This window comes from Pan paniscus, chromosome 12, assembly GCF_029289425.2.
Source record: "Pan paniscus chromosome 12, NHGRI_mPanPan1-v2.0_pri, whole genome shotgun sequence".
In the NCBI taxonomy this organism is placed as follows: domain Eukaryota; kingdom Metazoa; phylum Chordata; class Mammalia; order Primates; family Hominidae; genus Pan; species Pan paniscus.
Window position 1 is genome coordinate 29,092,143 of NC_073261.2, and position 21,551 is coordinate 29,113,693.

General features: G+C 42.9%; 3 protein-coding genes across 4 annotated transcripts in view; 2 read left to right on the forward strand and 1 right to left on the reverse strand.

Annotated features, from left to right (window-relative positions):
• EIF5B (eukaryotic translation initiation factor 5B) overlaps positions 1-1,360 on the reverse strand; it is a 62,193-nt gene extending 60,833 nt beyond the window's left edge. For both annotated transcript variants that reach the window (XM_003805399.6, XM_063594773.1), the window contains exon 1: positions 1,152-1,360. In XM_003805399.6, coding sequence (XP_003805447.3) covers positions 1,152-1,186 — 35 coding nt within the window. In that variant the 5' untranslated portion in view covers positions 1,187-1,360. The remainder of the gene's footprint in view (positions 1-1,151) is intronic.
• Positions 1,361-1,632: 272 nt separating this feature from the next.
• Positions 1,633-19,712, forward strand: TXNDC9 (thioredoxin domain containing 9). The gene is made up of 5 exons (XM_003805406.4): positions 1,633-2,502; positions 5,498-5,718; positions 11,070-11,188; positions 16,529-16,783; positions 18,938-19,712. Exons 2-5 carry the CDS (start codon positions 5,530-5,532, stop codon positions 19,053-19,055), a joined length of 681 nt encoding a protein of 226 aa, XP_003805454.1. The 5' UTR covers positions 1,633-2,502; positions 5,498-5,529; the 3' UTR covers positions 19,056-19,712.
• The window catches only part of LYG1 (lysozyme g1), a 47,453-nt gene continuing 42,546 nt past the window's right edge, over positions 16,645-21,551 (forward strand). The window contains exon 1 of the mRNA XM_055107612.2: positions 16,645-16,783. The gene's annotated coding sequence lies outside the window, so the exon portion shown is untranslated. The remainder of the gene's footprint in view (positions 16,784-21,551) is intronic.

Below are 21,551 nucleotides of genomic sequence, written 5' to 3' on the forward strand. Positions count from 1 at the left end.
TGTGTTCCCCTACATCACCCATAATCCTTATTTTTTCTCATTCATCTGGCTTAACAATAATTCAATTCTCCAAACCAATTAACTTCCTCCAATAGACCTAAAACTGAAATACAAGACTCTTTGTTGTCTTTTAATTCTACTCATAAGCTAGTCAAACGCTAGGTGAGAAAACGATCCAGGCTTCCAATTTATAATTAGTAAACTTATTTTAACTTCAAGACAACATATCTGTTTTGAGTCAGACTGATGAACTAGCACTAGTTTTTTTAATTTACCTTACTCTCCGCCTCGTATTTAAGTTTGGTGGGTAGTGTACGAACGTGTAATGTAACAGATGTTGTTCACTCCCAGGAAGTCAACTCTTTCCATCATGAGTAACAGAACTCAATCGAATGTGACACACAGAAATGTCTCAAAAATCTCTAGGTAAGTAACTCGCATATACCTTTATCCTCCCTCCCCAAAGCATTTCAGGTGGTTAGAAAGGAGCGACCCCGGTTGGTTGGTTTCTTCTTCTTCCCTTCCTTTCTTAGGGGAAGGCTAGAGAGCAAAGAAACGACCAAAAAACAGGCCGGAAGAAGGAAAGCGAAAAGCATGAGGGCTGGACAATCAGCCCTTAAATAAATGAAAACTGTATCCAAATCAGATTAAGTTGAGAGACAGCTAACTGCTAAACACCTCCCCATAACTCTAACTTACCTGAAACCGCGAGTAGAGAAACCCGGCCGTACATCACATTCAAGCTCCCTTCCCTCCCAAGTACTCACAGGTGTAAGAGGCATAAAAAGAACTTCCCCACCCTCGCCAAGAGTAGCGCGGAAAAAAACTCACACTGGCCTGGGCCACGCTGGCGAAGCCGCCTGACCCTCCCCGCGCGACCAGGAACCCTCAAATGACTACCCCGCTCCTCAGGGCGGGGAAGGGGTAGCCGGGGGAGCGAGGCTCGACTGGGAGGACCCGCCCGCCGTCGAGGCCCTACGTGCCCACCCGGCCCGGGGGCTTGGGCCCGCTCCGCACACTCTGGGCCCAGGCCTGGTACCCCGCGAAGCTCGTCGCGAGCCCAGACCCCGGTCCGACGCCGCGTCCGGCGAGACCCGCACACTCCACTGAGCCACGGCGGCCGCCGCCGTACGGACCCAACCCCTATCTACCTGTCTTCGCTCTTGTTTTTCTGTTTCTTCCCCATTGCTTGTCAATGGCGCTCGTGGCCCCAGCCCCTCTATTCGGTCTCTCACAGACCCACTGTCTCCCGGCTGACTTTGGTCTCTGCTCAGCTCTTTTCCCCCCGTGCTGCCGCCGCTCGCACCCGGCTCTCCACAGACCCGCGCACTGGAACAGGGCACATATGGTGTGAGTTCTCAGTGCGCAAGCGCATCGCCCAGCCGCCTCGGCGTGACGACGCAGGGCGCGGCTCATCGAGAGCTGCGCTTCGGGTAGAGCGTCTCCGGTTGACCGGCCGGCCAGGCAGGAGCCCGAGCGCCCCCTGCCCTCAAGCGTCCGCCACGAGCCGACACCCGCGGGTTTTCCACGTTCTAGAACCCGGAGTTGGACAATGAAGCTGTCAATTTCCCCACCTCACCCCTTTCCCAAAGGGGAACGCACGCTTCGGTTCAGGAGTGGGCTTTGGGCTTCCCTTTATATCTTTGTATTCTCAGCCGCACGAAGTTCAGTAAAGAACCACAACGAACCAATAGAGTCCTCTGGGGGTTTGCGAGAGAGATAAATCCAGGACAAAATAGGGACCTCTCAGTAACATCCATGCATTATGCATTATGTACAGTCACTGAATAAAACAGAACAGGACACAGCCGATCAATTCCCTAACATAGGTCTTCATCTTCACCCTCAAAGCGAGGGCGAGTTCTAAAAATTCCTGTGTTTAGAAGAGTCAAGAGGGAACCTACAGGGGTGGTGGAAAATGTTCTATATCTGGATCTGGCCGGTGATATTTTGGGTTTTAACTATGCAAAAGTTAATTGTGCTGTATATGTTTATGCCTCGACTTTAGGAAAAATGTTAACAAAAGAAAACAAAAAAAAGAAAAATGTTCATTCAACACTAACAGAATGGAAACGCAGTTCAAGCGTCACGGCTGAGCGAGAGCACAGCTGTCTCATTTCCAGTCTGGCGCACTGGACCGTGAATACTGAAGCACGCTCCTGAGAAAGTCCGGCCACGACACCCTGCGCACTAAGAAACTGCAACTCCCACAATGCTTTGCGGCCTTCCAGTTCGGCCGTGTACCCGGAGGAAAGCAAGGGTCGGACACCTTGGGTTCCGGGCTGCTGGGCGGGAGGCGCACGCGCAGAACTGTTCGCCACCCGACCGCCCGCCCCTTCCTCTGGCGTCCAAGGTGATATCGCGCGAGGTTCGCAGCCAATAAGGAGGCGGATGTGACGGCCCGTTTGCAGCCGCCGGCAGCTACTGCAAGGCAAAAGCCGGAGTGGACGTGTCTTTTGAAACTGCTGCTCTTTCACTTCTCAGGCGTCACCGAGAGCTCAGGTGAGGCAGAGGGTAGTGAGAAAAATCCGACCACCACGTCCGGGTGCTGGTGAACATTCTGCTGCTCCACATCCGTAGCGGAGGAGGGGCGCGGCCCCAGCACCGGTGTCGGTGTCTTGGCAGAGGCTCTTGCGCAAGCGCACCAGGAGGCGTCGAAGTTGGGGCCACCGGGACTGTGCTTTCCTCTGTTTCCCCGGGCGCAGGGAGTGGCCGGCTTGCCATTGGGGAGGTACCTGGGGTTCAGTTAAGGACCAGGCCCCTTGATTGTTTTGGCGGATACCTGTAAGGGTGTCCAGGAAATGACTAGGGAATTTGAGGACGCGCTGTGTCCCGTCCCACCCTTCCAGCGGAGCTGTAAAAAGGAAGAATCAGAGGCTGTGGTTTGAAGAATGAAAAGCTAACGAGGGGTTGCATCGTCTCTTTACCCCATTCTCAATGCTCTGACCACCAACACCTACACCCAGAATAGCTCTTCTTAATCGCATCTTTTTCCAGTTATCCCATAATTAAATTCTGGGCTCATTCTATAAAGTTCCAGGGTAAGCATTCTCTGTGCTTATCCCTGGAGCACAGCTTCCAACGTTCAATTCAGTATCTTATTATCTTCTCCTTCCAACCCCCTCACTGAGGGTCACAGTCCTACTGACATTTTTCTTGGGCGATAGGGAGCGTGGAAATCTTTGCTGTGTTTGAAATACAGCACCTTTCCAATTTTATAGCACTCACGAGGAGCTTACAATTTGGTTTTTTAGACTCAAATACTTTTGAAACTTAACAGTGTAGTAATTTGAACAGAAGTTAGGCACGTGTTCATTCAACGTTAAATACATGTTTATTGAGTACCTGCTGTGTTCTATGGAGATACAAAGATGAAATCAAGTATGCTTTTCAAATGCTTTTCCTGTAAAGAAAAAGGAATCAGAATTGAAGTTTGCAAGAATATTTCTCTTCAGCTCAACGTTTATAGAGGGCCTGTGTGGGTCAGAATCTGTGTCAGAAGCTGAGTGAATGAATTCACAGTTTGTTGTGAAGTTTGGGGTGCTTCAGTATTATTTGCAAATGTATCATAGTTTATTGATATGCAACAGCCTCCTGCTTTGATAGGCAAATTATAAATCATTTCTGCAGTAATAACCCTGAGATACACATAAACTTGCCCTCTAATTGTTGGTATAAAATTTCTCGTACAAAATACTCCATTTCTTTGAAAAGAAGTAAAATTTTGGCCGGGCGCGGCTGGCTCACGCCTGTAATCTCAGCACTTTGGGAGGCCGAGGCGGGCGGATCACGAGGTCAGGAGATCGTAGCCATCCTGGCTAACACGGTGAAACCCCGTCTGTACTAAAAATACAAAAAGAAATTAGCCGGGCGTGGTGGTGGGCGCCTGTAGTCCCGGCTATTCGGGAGGCTGAGGCAGGAGAATGGCTTGAACCCAGGAGGCGGAGCTAGCAGTGAGCGGAGATGCGCCACTGCACTCCAGCCTGGGCGACAGAGCGAGACTCCGTCTCAAAAAAAAAGTAAAATTTTGTACTAATTGCTAGTACAAAATACTCCATTTCTTTTAAAATATATAGTCATGTGCCACATAAGGACATTTCAGTTTTATGAGATTGTAATACTGTATTTATCGTACCTTTTCTATGTTTAGATATGCAAATGCCATTATGTTACAGTTGTCTGCAGTATTCAGTACAGTAACATGCTGTACAGATTTGTAGCCTAGGAGTAATAGGCTGTATGGTATAGCCTAGGTGTGTAGCAGGCTGTACCATCTGGGTTTGTGTAAATAGTCTATAATGTTTGAAACAATATCAAAATCACCTAATGATGCATTTCTCAGAATGTATTCTCATTGTTTTGTGGGTTTTTGGTTTTTGGTTTTTGAGACAGGGTCTGGCTCTGTCGCCCAGGGTGGGGTGCAAGTGGTGCGTTCTCAGCCCACTGCAACCTCTGCCTCCTGGGCTCAAGGTATTCTCCTCCCACATCAGCCTCCCTAGTAGCGGGGACTACAGGCACACACCACCGGGCCTGGCCAATTTTTCTATTTTTAGTAGAGACAGGGTTCCATCATGTTTCCCAGGCTGGTCTCAAACACCTGAACTCAAGTGATCTGCCCACCTTGGCCTCCCAAAGTGCTGGGATTACGGGCGTGAGCCATAGCACCCAGCCTAGAATATATTCCCATTGTTAAGTGATGCATGACTAATTGAGATAGGTCTTCCTTTCTAATCTGAATTAGTTCTATTTTGAAACTCTGATTTTACACAGAGGAGTGATGTTGGAAAAAAACCCAAAATTTAGAAAAGTATTTGGAGTGTTTTACATCAAAGTTAACACTGTCAGTAAATGGAAACCAGTATTAATTTTTGTGACCTCATAGACTTTTTTGTTAGGTAATGGGAGAACAGGAATGGACATTAATGCTCAGGGAACACCAGGCACTCTTCTTTACATAAATGGTAATGAGACGTCTTAGGAGTTAAATGAAACTCATTTGGGCAGCAGCCATGAAAAAAATCTGTGTTTTGCTCAACTGTACTCTGTGTTTAAGTAAAGTTTAATATATATATTTATGTGTAAAACCTCAGTAGGTATACCTTCCTATTGTTCACAGTTGTTTCTGATTTCTCTTTCCCATTGGTAAAGAACACTGATTGTCAGTATATATCACTAGGTATAACTTCACAACTCATTTCTCTGTGGTTTGGTGATGGTCTTAAAGACTTGTCTTGGCTTTAGTATAGTAAAACATATGCTAAATCAGAAGCACCCTAAATTTGCTATAAGTAGTTTTTGAGTGGTGTGACTAGAACCTACTGAGAATTAAATTTAAAAACACATAAAAATTGTTAAGCCCAGCATCAAGTGCTTGGATGTTGTTAGAATACTCCATAGAGTACACATTATACACTTGCCAGAATTTTTGAAAATGGTAGAGAAAAGCTTGCTTATTGTTTGCATTTTTTAAAATGTATTTTGTAAATCTTCTCCCCAGCACCCAGGCTGCACTCTGTACCATTTGGAAGAATGGAAGCTGATGCATCTGTTGACATGTTTTCCAAAGTCCTGGAGCATCAGCTGCTTCAGACTACCAAACTGGTGGAAGAACATTTGGATTCTGAAATTCAAAAACTGGATCAGATGGATGAGGATGAATTGGAACGCCTTAAAGAAAAGAGACTCCAGGCACTAAGGAAAGCTCAACAGCAGAAACAAGTAACCTCTCTGCCCTGCTTTCTGAAATTGCTATAACAGTATGCGCCTAACAACTTATATATACATGTGCTGTAGTAGTTACATTTCGTTCTTTGTGTTTAGGGTTTTTAGAATTCAGAATACCTATTACTGTTAAAAATTTGCCCAGAAAAAAATATGTTTTAAAGACATTCAAAATTAGCCCAATCTCTATATTAATCCACAGTCGAGTAAAAGAAAGATCTGCCCAAGATCGTTTTTCTGAGCTTGGATTTGTTTGGTTGAATGGAGGGCTAGGGAGTCATTGGTTTCCATTTCAGGTAATATTAAAGCCGATTTAGCTATTTTCAAAGCAAACGAGATAAGACAGATGAGATAAGAGCAATTAAGTCAATTTATGTTGAAAAATGTATTTCAGGCATTTCCAATGAAATAATTATGTGGCATATTCAAAAGAATGCATGCTTTGTAACAAAGGTGGCCACAGCTCTATCGTTGTTGCCTCTTAGAATGTTTGTGTAGAATAAATGCAGAGTTGTAAACTCTGACTGAAACCAATGGATTAAATTCTGTAAATTGAAATTTTTTTTTTCTGCTTTTTGAGATGGAGTCTCGCTGTGACACCCTGGCTGGAGTACAGTGGTGTCATCTCAACTCACTGCAACCTCCGCTTCCCGGGTTCAAGCAATTATTCTGCCTCAGCCACCCAAGTAGCTGGGACTACAGGCGCACACCACCATGCCTGGCTAAGTTTTGTATTTTTAGTAGAGATGGGGTTTCGTCATGTTGGCTAGGCTGCCCTTGAACTTCTGACCTCAAGTGATCCGCCCACCTTAGCCTGCCAAAGTGATGGGATTACAAGCGTGAGCTACCGCACCTGGCCAAATTGAATTTTGATTAAAACATTTTTTCCATTGGGTTACATGGAAATACTTTATCACCAACTCTGGTTCCTTTTCAGTTGACTGTGACTTAAACATGAGGCTTAACTTTTCTGAAGAAATAGGGAGTTTTGACCGGGCATGGTGGTTCACGTCTGTAATCCCAACACTTTGGGAGTCCAAGGTGAGCGGACAACCTGAGGTCGGGAGTTCAATACCAGCCTGGCCAACATGGTGAAACCCTGTCTCTACAAAAAATACAAAAATTAGCCAGGTGTGGTGGTGCACACCTGTAGTCCCAGCTACTCAGGAGGCTGAGGCAGGAGAATCTCTTGAACCCGGGAGGTGGAGGTTGCCGTGAGTCGAGATTGTGCTACTGCACTCCAGCCTGGATGATAGAGCGAGACCCAGTTCCCCCACAAAAAAAGAGAAGGAGTTTTGTTTGTATTGCTGTAGCATCACTTTGATGTGTTTACACCCTCATGTTTAGAAGAGTTACTATAAAAGAAAATAATCTTTTATAAGTGAGTCCAAATTTTTATATTTTGAGTTTCTAAAATAGAGTACGTTATATGGCTTTTACCTGTACCCTACCCTATTTTAGAAAATAGACTGCTTTTCTTTTTCCTTTCTTTTTTTTTTTTTTTTTGAGAGGGAGTCTCACTCTGTTGCCCATCCTGCCTTGACCTCTCAAGTAGCTGGGATTACAGGTGCCTGCCACCATGCCCAGCTGATTTTTGTATTTTAGTAGAGATGGGGTTTCATCATGTTGGTCAGGCTGGTCTCAAACTCTGACCTCAAATGATCCGCCTGCCTCAGCCTCCCAAAGTGCTGGGATTACAGGTGTGAGCCACCCCACACCAGGCCCAATTGGCTTCTTTTCATAGTATAGGGCTGATAATTAGTATGCAAAGGACGGATTATTGGAATTTAAGGTAATGTATGTTTAGGTTCTGCCACAAACTCATATTTCATAGTCACATTTAAGTACTAATTGCTAATGTGCAACTAAAAATAATTATTTGTAACTAGGATATTTTTGTAGAGAGACTGAATTCACCTCATTTGCAGTGATGAACATACATTAAATAATGTCTTAAAGGAACTTTTTGGCAGTTCAAAACAGTGGTCTGAATATAATTAAAACCAACTAAGGCAGACTGGCTATAAGCCTTTTTTATTATTAATGTATAAATCAATTTAAAATGAATTTGTCATCGAGTAATTCAGAGGGTCTTATTTTAGAACTTTCACTGCATTTTAGTAGGTCTTTTATTAAAATATTTCCTGGAAATAGTCAAGAAACCTAGTGATTTGTATAGATATTCTTTTTATAAGAGATTATACAGTAATTAGATTATACAGTAATTTTGATTTTCTGATCCACGAGGGTATTGGGGAGATCATTGTATGCATTGACTTACAGTCGGCACTTAATAGGCCTAGGTGAATCTATATTCTTCTGTCAGCCAAGCACCCTCCTACTGTTAACTAGAGCTGGCACACTTAGGTAGGGAGCAGAATAGAGGGATAAGGTAAGAAATAGGAGTTAAGCAGAGGCTTGGGTGACAGCCACTGACAGCCAGGTGCTGCCCAGCTGCCATGCCTCAGGTAGGCCCATCCTGCTTGATTCTGTTCTGCAGATACCTTAGGAGCACATGCTGTCCAAAAGGGGCTATGCTAAGAGCACAGGGGTGTAGTGAATGTGTCAGGAGAGGCCCTGAGCATTGGTAGAGGTTTGGAATGGGCACATCCTCCCTCAAAGGAGCCAGGACAGGTTCGGGTCTTCAGCCTCTTGGTTAAATACCTGAGAATAAATAATGAAAAGAAATAGCAGCTTTTTTTTTTTTTTTTTTTTTTTGAGATAGAGTCTTGCTCTGTTGCCCCGGCTGGAGTGCAGTGGCACAATCTCGGCTCACTGCAACCTCCACCTCCCAGGATCAAGCAATTCTTCTGCCTCAGCCTCCCAAGTAGCTGGGATTACAGACACCTGCCACCATGCCTGGCTAATTTTTGTATTTTTAGTAGAGGTGGGGTTTCGCCATGTTGGCCAGGCTGGTCTTGAACTCCTGACCTCAGGTGATCCGCCCACCTCAGCCTCCCAAAGTTCTAGTATTACAGGCGTGAGCCACTGCGCCCGGCCTAGAAATAGCAGCTTTTTAAAAGACAAATACTTTTTTTTTTGGGACAGGGTCTTGCTCTGTCACCCAGGCTGGAGTGCAGTGGTGTGATCTTGGCTCACTGCAACCTCCGCCTTTGGAGTTCAAGCAATTATTGTGCCTCAGCCCCCGAGGAGCTGGGATTACAGGTGTGTGCCAACACACCTGGCTAATTTTCATATTTTTTGTAGAGACAGGGTTTCGCCGTGTTGCCCAGGCTGTTCTCAAACTCCTGTCCTCAAGTGATCCACCTGCCTCAGCCTCCCAAAGTGCTGAGATTACAGGTGTGAGCCACTGCGTCCAGCCTAACAAATACTTTTTAAGGGCACATATCATTGGTAAGTTGTGAAAGCAGTCATGAAACGTCATATGTCATTAGGGAATTGTATTTGAGAGTTAAACTGTGTGTAGAAATTTCACATAAGAAAATATCAGGGTATCCTGCAAGTGTCAGCTCGATGTAAATGGATGTGATTTTGACACCGCAGTCATCAATATAGTCTGGGCCATGTTCACTGACGTCCAGAGGAGGAAGGGAGATGGCCCTCCTGGCTCTTTGGTTGGACCCCTTCTGGAGGCTGGATTCAGACCTCTGTCACATTTTAAGAAGACATTGGTGAATTAGAGTGTGTTTAGTTGATATCCTGGAAGAGTAGGAACTCTAGAAATCTTTTCATATGAGAACAGTTAAAAGGAACTGGAAGTGTTCAGTGTGGAGAAGGGAAAACTTAGGCAATATATGATGTTTGAAGGGCCCACGTGGGAGAGAGATTAAAACATTAATCTTTGTCCAAGCTGGAATCCACAGACCAGAATTATGGATATATTGCAGTTCAGTGTGAGATGACCTTTCTAACAATTAGTGCAGGTATAGAGACTTTTTAAGCATTTATAAAGTGGTTATCAAAAGCAGACAGGGCTCTTGAGCTTCAGAGCTGCAGTATCCTCCTTTTCTCCCCAAGACGAATTGGGTTTATCTCATAAGCATTATTTTTATTTTTATTTATTTTTGAGACAGAGTCTCACTCTGTTGCCCAGGCAGTGGCGTGATCTCAGCTCACTGCAACCTCTGCCTCCTGGGTTCAAGCAATTCTCCTGCCTCAGCCTCCCAAGTAGCTGGGATTACAGGCGCCTACCACCACAGCTAGGTAATTTCTTGTATTTTTTTTTTTTTTTAAGTAGAGACGGGGTTTCACCATGTTGGCGAGGCTAGTCTGGAACTCCTGACCTCAGGTGATCCAGCCGCCTCAGCCTCCCAAGGTGCTGGGATTACAGGCATCAGCCACTGCACCCAGCCTCACGAGCATTATTTTTAAAAGACTTGTAGTAACTTGGATCAAATGCTTCTGGTTTTAGTAGTTTAAGAGTATATGGATAGAGTTAAGTGGATATTTACATTCTGAGTCTCTCAAGTCTAAATTTTTATTTTGAAAGTTCTGAGAAAATAGATGTTTTAAGCTACAAAGACAGGTAATTGTCTTGAACCCAGGCCATGCTGTGGAGACGTTCACTGTCCGTAGACTAGTTTTGCATTGACAGTAGAAACAGGAAAGTAAATTGCTAAAAGACATTCATTTTTCTTTGACTTCAGCCAGGCACAGTGGCTCATGCCTATAACCCCAGCACTTTTGGAGGACAAGGTGGGAGGATTGCTTGAACCGAGGAGTTTGACACCAGCCTGGGCGATATAGTAAAACCCCGTCTCTACCAAAAAAAAAAAAAAAATGCCAGGCATGGTGTGGCATGCGCCAGTGGTCCCAACTCCTTGGGAGACTGACGTAGGAGGATCTCTTGAGCCCAGGAGGTTTGAGGCTGCAGTGAGCTATGATCATGCCACCACACTCCATCCTGGGCAACTTTAGCAAGACCCATTCTCAAAAAAATAAATAAATAAATAACACTTTTGGGCCGGGCGCGGTGGCTCACACCTATAATCCCAGCACTTTGGGAAGCCGAGGCAGGCGGATCACAAGGTCAAGAGATCGAGACCATCCTGGCCAACATGGTGAAAACCCATCTCTGCTAAAAATACAAAAAGTAGCTGGACATACTGGTGCCCGCCTGTAGTCCCAGCTACTCGGGAGGCTGAAGCAGGAGAATTGCTTGAACCCAGGAGGCGGAGGTTGCAGTGAGCCAAGATCACGCCACTGCCCTCCAGCCTGGTGACAGAGCAAGACTCCGTCTCAAAAAAAAACAAAAACAAACAAAAAAAAAACTTTTTTTTTTAATTGACTTCATTACAAAATACGATGGTGATTTGGACACTTAAAATGTCAAGTGGTTCTGAAAGAGATATCTCACATGTGTAATGTTTTGCCTCTCTCCAAATTAGGAATGGCTTTCTAAAGGACATGGGGAATACAGAGAAATCCCTAGTGAAAGAGACTTTTTTCAAGAAGTCAAGGAGAGTGAAAATGTGGTTTGCCATTTCTACAGAGACTCCACATTCAGGTAACTTTGTTTCCATCTGTGACTTTTTCTAAAAAAACACAGTGAATTGTTTGGCTGGAGATATACTGGCTTACTAGAGAAATGAAGAAAACTAAAAGAAAAAACTTCCTAAGTTGTTTCATTGTACTCTCTCATATGTTATTTAGTATTAAGTTAAGCAGGCAGGGGCCCAGTGACTCAAGCCTGCAATCTCAGCACTTTGGGAGGCCAAGTGGGGGGTGGATCACTTGAGGTCAGGAGTTCAAGACCAGCCTGGCCAACATGGCGAAACCCTGCCTCTACTAAAACTACAAAATTAGCCGGGTGTGGTGGCAGGTACCTGTAGTCTCAGCTACTGGGGAGGCTGAGGTGGGAGAATTGCTTGAACCCAGGAGACAGAGGTTGCAGTGAGCGGAGATCGCGACACTGCACTTCAGCTCGAGCGATAGAGTGAGACTCCATCTCAAAAAAGAAAGAAAAAAAAAAGTTAATTGTTATTTTAAAGAGTAACTTAAAGAACAGTTACATGCAAAAGTATAAATGAATATTACTGAAAGTCAATATTCCCATATAAATGGCTTATATTTTTGAATTGTATTTTCACTAGCTAACTAAAAACATCTTAGAAATGTATACTTAAAATTCTTATCACCATGACAGTAATTATTTCCCTCTAGTATTGTGATGTAGCCATGATATTGGGAACGGGCAACAGCTGTTGAGAGTCAGTGTTCCTTCAGTTCCTCCTTGAAGGAACTAGCAACTGTGGTGGGGAGATGGTGGCTTGGCCAAACCTTTCACCAGAGCAGAGTTGGGACTGCCAGTCTTGGCTAGAAGGAGTGATTTTTCTTAGACCACCCTAGGTCTCCAAATTTCTCTAAGGAAGCAGATCTCTTATAAAATGTTAATACCTCCTCAGAAGAGGTCATATCTTAAACCAAAGGACCCAAACCTTTGTGGTTTTTTGTGCACAGATTTGATTAGTTGCCAACACTTAAAAATCGAGAGATAACTCCTTTTGAAAATATCCACACTTAGAATTTTTCTTTAAAAAATCAGAAAACTTGCTAATAGCATAGCTGGAACTATAATGGCAGTCATCTGCTGACTGGCACCTGCCTACCCGGGACAGACAAGCACTGTGCTCTGGAGTCTCTGGCACTCACTGTGGTTTCAGCCCTGCTGTCTTTCTCATTTCTGTGGCCTTCTTGCCCCTTTATCTTGATCTCACAACCCAACAGCTTCGTTGTTAGTTAACACCTTTCAAGAATTGATTGCCTGGTATTCATTGACTAAGAGAATAAAAATGAAACAAAATATTGAGATGGTGAAATCCCTTGTGAGGAACAGTGAGAGAAGGGATTAGGCAGGTAGAAAGGTATCAGAGAAACCTCTGCCCTTATGGTACACAACCATCTCGCATTGGCACACATTCCTCAAGTTGCCAACCTCTGACAAATATGATGAGGTGATATATAAATATACTAGTATGTAAAATATTATTTGTCCACTTGTTTTTTTTTTGTTTTTTTTTTTGTTTTTGAGACAGAGTCTTACACTGTCACCCAGGCTAGAGTGCAATGGCAGGATCTTGGCTCACTCCAACCTCCACCTCCCGGGTTCAAGTGATTCTCCTGCCTCAGCCTCCCGAGTAGCCAGGGCTACAGGCACCCACCACTACACCCGGCTAACTTTTGTCTTTTTAGTAGAGACAGGGTTTCTCCAGATTGACCAGGCTGGTCTCAAACTCTTGACCTCAGGTGAACCACCCACCTTGGCCTCCCAAAGTGTTGGGATTACAAGTATGAGCCACAGCACGCGGCCTCACTTGTTTTTTTTATGTCTTTCCCAACTAGATTGTTCGTTTTGTAGAGGCAGCGCATTTGCCTGTATTGTGACCTACTGTTCTCTGGGATCATAGCCCTAAACCAACTGCCTGACGCATAGTAGGTGGTCAATAAATACATTTGATGGTGTATAAACAGTGCATCACCAGGAGTACTCACCTTCAAACAGAACTGAAAAATCAAAATCATCCAGTGAACTTTATATATTAGCAAAGTTCCTAGCACATAGTAGGCAGGATGCTTTCATGTATATTATCCCTAGAACATTCACAATAATCTTCAGAGGCACTTATTATTATTCCTGTATTTCATGTATGGAAACCAAGATTTGGAGAAATTGACTCACCTAGTATCACTCAGATACTAAATGATAAAAAAAAAAAAGAGAGATTGGAACCCATGTTTTAAGCCTATTGCTATTTTTTTAATTTTTAACTTTTGTGGGTAGTAGTAGGTAAATATGGGGTACATGAGATATTTTAACACAGGCATGCAATGTTTAATAATCACATCAGGGTAAATGGAATATCCATCACCTCAAGCTTTTATCCTTTGTGTTATAAACAATCTAATTATGCTCTTTTAGTTATTTTTAAACATACGTAAAGGCCTATAGCTATTTATACCATGACTGTTGTTTTGGATTTTTAAAAATTGATTGACGGGTTGGGCGCCATGGCTCATGCCTGTAATCCCAGTACTTTGGGAGGCCGAGGCAGGTGGATCATGAGGTCAGGAGATCAAGGCCATCCTGGCCAACATGGTGAAAACCCATCTCTACTAAAATACAAAAAGTTAGCCGGGCATGGTGGCGCGTGCCTGTAGTCCCAGTTGCGCAGGAGGCTGAGGCAGGGGAATTGCTTGAACCTGGGAGGCGGAGGTTGCATTGAGCTGAGATCGTGCCACTGCACTCCAGCCTGGCAACAGAGCAAGACACTCTGTCTTGCTCTTTAAATACAAATTAAAATTAGCCAGGCAATGGTGCGGGTGCCTGTAATCCTAGCTTCTTAGGAGGCTGAGCCAGGAGAATTGCTTGAACCCAGGAGGTGGAGGTTGCAGTGAGCAGAGGTCGTGCCACTGCACTCTAGCCTGGGCGACAGAGCGAGACTCCATCTCAAAAAAAAAATACGTTCCTTACTGCAGTTAAAGTATGGAGTTGATTTATTTACAAATTTTCAGGAACATATTTCTCATATAAAGGTTGATTTATCATTTGTTTTGAGCTTTTTTTAAAAAACCATTTATTAATTTGTTCTCTCTTACCATTTTTCATTGAAATCTCGTTACTGAACTACATGAGTAACATATGAAAAAACATATCCGGGGAAAAAGTGATGAGGCACCAAGGTTACACATAACTTATGTTAGAGCCAAACTTAGTTCAGGAAAAACTACATCAAGTGCACAAAAAGTTTACTGGTAAAAATAACCATGAAGTATTTTGTGTGTGAGTCATCTAGAGGTAGTTCTCAAGCTTTATTTGAGCATAAGAACAGCTGTATGTTTCCCAACTCCACTGCCAGAGAATTTTGATTCATCTGGATATTTTAAAAGTTGACGGCAGGCTGGGTGTGGTAGCTCACACCTCTAATCCCAGCACTTTGGGAGGCTGAGGCAGGTGGATTGCTTGAGGTCAGCAGTTCAAGACCAGCCTAGTCAACATGGTGAAACCCCATCGCTACTAAAAATACAAAAATTAGCCGGGCGTGGTGGCAGGTGCCTGTAATCCCAGCTACTCGGGAGGCTGAGGAAGGAGAATCGATTGAACCCAGGAGGCAGAGATTACAGTGAGCCGAGATCGCGCCACTGCACTGCAGCCTGGGTGACAGAGTGAGAGTCCAACTCAAAAAAGATGAATAAATAAAAGTTGATCATAATGAACACCTGGGGTTAAGAACCACCGGTCTAAAAGATTGTTACAATAGTCTGTTTTAGAAACACTCATGAATTGGCCAGTCAAAAATGAATTTTTTGAGACAGAGTCTTACTCTGTCGCCTAGCCTGGAGTGCAGTGGTGTAATCTTAGCTCACTGTAACCCCCACCTCCCAGGTTCAAGTGATTCTCGTGCCTCAGCCTCCTGTGTAGCTGGGATTTCAGGTGCCCATCATGACACCCAGCTAATTTTTGTATTTTTAGTAGAGATGGGGTTTCACCATATTGACCAGGCTGGTCTTGAACTCTTGGCCTCAAGTGATCTGCCCGCCTCAGCCTCCCAAAGTGTTGGGATTATAGGCGTGAGCCACTGCATCAGGCCAGAAAATAAATTTTAATGTAAAGAAGATGTCACTTTTTCTGTTTGTTTTTTGTTTGTTTGTTGAGATGGAGTCTCACTATGTTGCCCAGGTTGGAGTACAACGGCACAGTTTCGGCTCACTGCAGCCTCCACCTCCCAGGTTCAAGTGATTCTCCTGCCTCAGCCTCCCAAGTAGCTGGGACTACAGGCATGCACCACCACACCCAGCTAATTTTTGTATTTTTAGTAGAGACAGCGTTTCACCGTGTTGGCTAAGCTGGTCTCAAACTACTGACTTCAGGTGATCCGCCTGCCTCAGCCTCCCAAAGTGCCAAGATTACAGATGTGAGCCACCGCACCTGGCCAAGAAAATCTCACTTCTGTTTCTGTCTTCATTGGAAGATGGCTTAATAAAAGTTACTACTGGTAGGCTGGGCGCAGTGGCTCACGCTTGTAATCCTAGCACTTCGGGAGGCCGAGGCAGGCGGATCACAAGGTCAGGAGATCAAGACCATCCTGGCTGACACGGTGAAACCCCGTCTCTACTAAAAATACAAAATATTAGCCGGGCATGGTGGCAGGCGCCTGTAGTCCCAGCTACTTGGGAGGCTGAGGCAGGAGAATGGCATGAACCAGGGAGGCGGAGCTTGCAGTGAGCCGAGCTCGTGCCAGTGCACTCCAGCCTGGGGGACACGGCAATACGCCACCTCCAAAAAAATAAAAAATAAAAAAGTTACTACTGGTATTTTTTAATTCCCTAGAAGCATAATGGCCACATTTATTTAAATATTATTAGTAACCCTTAGCCTTAATGTGCTTCTTACTGACAGTGTTGCATATTTAGGAGTAAGAAGTTTTTCCTCGGTAATGCTGTTCAGTTTTTCTTCATGACTTCCAAATATGGCACCATGTGTGCATTTCTGATTCTTGTAAGTCTCTTCTGAGTTTTGTCAAGTTTCAGTTTGTTCCTCTTCAAGTTTCCTGTGTAGGAGATAGGACAACTTCCTTTATGACTTAAAGCATATATTTAATATTTTAAAAGAGAATATCATTAATGCAAATCTGACTTTCTAGAATCTTATAGGCTGTTTTCCCATCTCGTAATCAGGCAGCTAACCTCTGATCTGGAAGTGAGGTCATCTGACACAAGTTTAAGTTGGCTGCCATGTTATGAGAGTCAACAGAAAAACTACATAATTAGATTTCCCTTGATGATATTTATTTTGAAAAAAGCGATCTGTGGTTTTAGCTTATAATTTTCTATGTGTGGTTACTTACAGGTGTAAAATACTAGACAGACATCTGGCAATATTGTCCAAGAAACACCTCGAGACCAAATTTTTGAAGCTGAATGTGGAAAAAGCACCTTTCCTTTGTGAGAGACTGCGTATCAAAGTCATTCCCACACTAGCACTGCTAAAAGATGGGAAAACACAAGATTATGTTGTTGGGTTTACTGACCTAGGAAATACAGATGACTTCACCACAGAAACTTTAGAATGGAGGCTCGGTTCTTCTGACATTCTTAATTACAGGTAACTTTTAACAAAAGAAGAGATTGATTTTAATTCATATATAGTTGATATTTTTACAAAAGATTTTTGTATTGTAACATTTATTTTATGAAATTAAGGCATTTTGGCTGAGATGTAGAAAGTTTCTCAAAGGAAAAGCATGTTTTTTGAAGTGTGTAATATTAGCGTGATTTTACAGCAAAATCAGATTTACAGATTAAACTGATTTAATAGGTAAAACTGAGTCTCACCGTACTCCTGACTATAAAAGTTTTCAGCTTAACGTATACTATTGACACTAATTTTGTATTAATCTGGAAACTTAAAATGGCAATCCAGTGTTGACTATTCCCCAATTTAAGCCAGATTGCTCAAATGGATTCTGACTTAAGTGATTCTCTTTGATAAAATAAAAATTAAAAGCAGACTCTTGCAAAGAAAGTTATATTTTAAAATACTAGATTTTTAACATGGATATTTCTGTTTTACTTATAGAGGCTGATGAATAGAAAAAGGTTTCTATGCCTAGCTTATATTGCTTGCTATGAAGAACAGTTATAGTTTGAAAACAATCTAAAATCCAACTTCCATTTCTTTGTCCACTTCTTCAGACAAATAATTTATCTAATTCCACAAATCAGAGCATATCATCTTGTCTTTTTTGCCTTTTCTTGATTTGCAAAAGTAACAGGTAAAATTGTGCAATTACCATTCCAGAGTCATGGTGCCTTTCAGGAAGTAGAAGGTTCTCTCACGTTTTTCTTTCTCCCCCATTTCCCTCCCGTCTTTTCTCTGACTCTCCTAGACATGCCGAAATCATTCCTATGTTGTAGAAATTGGTTTCATTTCCTTAATATTAACATAAAATATTAATATTTATTAAATAAAGTTATATATTTTGAAGTAATTTTAAGCCTTAAACAAATTGCAGCCGGGTGGGGCACTTGTGTAATCTCAGAAGATTACAGACTTTGAGAGGCTGAGGTGGGAGAATCAGTTGAGGCCAGGAGTTTGAGACCAATTTGGGCCACATATAGTGAGATGAGACCTCGTCTCTACAAAAAACTAGTAGAAACAACCCCCTGCAGACTAGTACAACGAATCCTCATTGACCCTTTGCCCATATTACCCAATTTTAAACGTTTTATATTTGTTTTATCATTGTCTTTATAGATACTATGAAGTATTTTGGGAACCATTTGAGTGGAAGTTGTGAATACAGTGTCCCTTTACTCCTAAAGACTTCCATATATATTTTCTAAGAACAAGAACATTTTCTTACGTAGCGACAGTACAATTATTAAAACAGGAATTATTGTGTAATTTACCGCTCTTATTTCAAGTTTTCTCTTTGTCCCAATAATTGTCCTTCATACCAAAAATGCAGCACATTTAGTTATTACGTCTTTAGTTACCATTGTTATTCTTTGGTTCTTAAGACTGATGTTTTTGAAGAGTACAAACTGTTTATTTTGGAGAACATCTCCCAGTTTGGGTTTGTCTTAAATTTCCTCAAGATTAGATTCAGATTATCGATTTTTGACGGGCATATTATGGAAGTGATGCATCATATCGGGAGGTGTGTGATGGTTTCTCTCATTTCCGGTGACAACTGAGCACTGTGTTAACCAAATGTTAATCCATAATTAATGATAAAAAGGAAAATAGGTCTGGTGCAGTGGCTCATACCTATAATCCCAGCACTTTGGGATGCCAAAGCAGGAGGATTGCTTGAGCCTAAGAGTTCAAGACCAGCCTGGGCAATGTAGTGAGATGTCATCACTACAAATAATGTAAAAATTAACTGAGCATGGTGGCACACGCCTGTAGTCCAAGCTACTCGGGAGGCTGAGGTGGGAGGATCGCTTGAGCCCAGGAACTGGAGGTTGCAGTGAGCTGTGATCACACCACTGCACATCAGCCTGGGCCACAGAGTGAGACCCTGTCTCAAAAAGAAAGGAAAATAAAATTGATCTAAAACATTCAGTAGTACACAATAAGGTTTAAGGCTATTAACCATCAATATCAATATAAGCATTATACCTCTTCCCTGACACCAGCATTTTAAAGAAATTTTATTCTATGTTACAGGAAGAAAACAAAGATAGATTTTTGTGCAGTTTAGTATACTAGTACTAAATCATAAAGAATAAAATGCTTTTTTTTTTTTTTAAGTGGAAATTTAATGGAGCCACCATTTCAGAACCAAAAGAAATTTGGAACAAACTTCACAAAGCTGGAAAAGAAAACTATCCGAGGAAAGAAATATGATTCAGACTCTGATGATGATTAGAGCTCAATAATTCTTTGTAAATTGTCTTTTTTTTCTGCTTCAGATTTAAATGTGTTTTTAAAATTCTATTAATGTCTATACATTGGTCACCTAAATACTCATATTCTCGAGTTTTATACAGTTGTATCACATCGAAAAGTGTCTTTACTGTTTTCTGTGTGGCCATCATGTTTAAGTTGAGGAAAACTCAGTTCTTAAATTATCTGGGAAGGGTCTGGATTCTCTATTTTTGAGATTGACTTTATCACAATATGATTCTTACATCTTTATACCATTTACAATTGTGTTTTAGATCTACAGAGTTAGAAATTCAAAAACTATTCCAGGATTAATTCTTAATCGGCATTATTTATACAAGAGGTCAAGTAACATTTACTAGCGCAATACTGCACTTGTAAATGAATTATAAACGCTCTTCTGGAATATATTTAAATAACCATTAAAGAACTGCTTATTCATTCTGGACACTGCATGTTGATGTTGAATCAACTGATGCCAGCAGAAAGCTATTTTGATTTGTGAACATACTGCCTTATTTAAAGGGTCCTGATTGCTTGTATTTTAAGACATTCATTAAAAAGAAACCAGGAAACACTTTTGAAATAACAGCATAAGGAACTTCACTGTCTCTGCTCAATAAAATACCTGTAACTGGAAGTTTATGTGGAAATTGTCATAAAAGCATACATCCAACAAAAACATTTTTTCAAGAAAGTCAATCTTTTAGAATAGGGAGTCTGTGGCATTGGAGCCATGACCCCATTCCCTCTCTCCAGTTCCCAATCCTGGACTACAGTTTCTCCTCTGGAAGAGTAGATTATTAGCATGCCTCGTTCCCTGAAGCTCTGTGTTGCAGAAGCCCTTTTGCAAGCAAGAGTAGCCAAGAGGTTTGGCACTCCTTCCTCCACCTAGTCCCCACTTACAGCACAGAAACTCTAACCCAGGAATATCAGACTGAGAATACTGGGCCTTAGTTGCTTTTGCCCCAGCTTACTCATAGGATGAAGGCTCTTTACTCGTACGTAGAGTGAAGGTTCCATGCAAGGAGATGCACTTGGAGGAGACCAGGGGTTATATCACCCCTTTCCCCCTTGTAGACTGTGAGTCTAACTCCTAGAAAAGCAGGCCACTGTCCCCACCCCTAGCTCTGGAGCAGCAGAACAGAGGTTCTGTCCAGTGGAAATGGCAAGTCAAAAACAGCTCTGGGCCGGGCACGGTGGCTCACGCCTATAATCCCAGCACTTTGGGAGGCCGAGGTGGGTGGATCACAAGGTCAAGAGATCAAGACCATTCTCACTAACTTGGTGAAACCCCGTCTCTACTAAAAATATTTAATAAAGGGACTGACTAGAATAGAATGAGGGAAGATGCTGAAGTGTAAAGGTGCCACCAAATACGTTGGATCTGGGGAGGGGAGCAATTAAGAGTGTATTGACAGCTCCCTGATGGCAACAAGCAAAAGGGAATGCCAACAAGCTCAACAGAAAGAGCCTGGCACGGTGGCTCACACCTGTAATCCCAGCACTTGGGGAGGCCAAGGCGGGCAGATCACTTGAGGTTAGGAGTTCAAGACCAGCCTGGCCAACATGCTGAAACCCTGTCTCTACTAAAAGTTTAAAAATTAGCCAGGCATCATGGCACGTGCCTGTAATTCCAGCTATTCAGGAGGCTGAGTCATGGGAATCGCTTGAACGCGAGAGGCAGAGGTTGTAGTGGGCCAAGATCACACCACTCCACCCCAGCCTGGGTGACAGAGTGAGGCCCTGTCTCAAAAAAATAGAGGCAGCTGTTATTAGTCCTAGGGTTAAAACAAGCCTCAAAGATACTCTACAGGGGCCTGAATTTAACTGGATTAAACTGTGGCGACTTGTGCCCCAGAGCATTGTCAGAAACAATAGAGTGGCCAGGTGTGGTGGCTCATGCCTGTAATACCAGTACTTTGGGATGCAGAGGCGGGAGGACCACTTGAAGCCAGGAGTACAAGACCAGCCTCGGCAACATAGTGAGACCCTGTCTCTATAAAAAATGAAAAAAAAAATGAGTGGTTAGCTAGTAAATTAGTGGGTGCTAATAGTAGGATGTGATAACAAAAGAGGTTCTAACTAACTAGAACCTTTCCCGAAAGATCAGGAAAAGGTAAAAGAGAGTCCTATCAAAACCACTGTCCTTGGGGCTAGAGGGAGTAGTCATGGTGACTGCACACGACCAGACTGTACTCTGAGGAGGGACATCAGAGCCTGCATACTTCAGGGTAAGTGGACTTAACTGAAATCATCCAGCCAAGAAACTAAACAAGAAGAAATGCGCTGGAGGGTAGGGGGTAGGGGTTGGAGGGAAATTAGTATCCAGAGCTGCTGTGACACAGTGTCTAAAATATCCAGTCCTCAACAACAAATTACAAGACATACAGAAGAACAGGAAACTAATCCATACAAGGAGCGAAAAAGCAATCAAAGGAAACTGAGAGGGTCAATAGGTTGGAAGCAGATAAGTGTG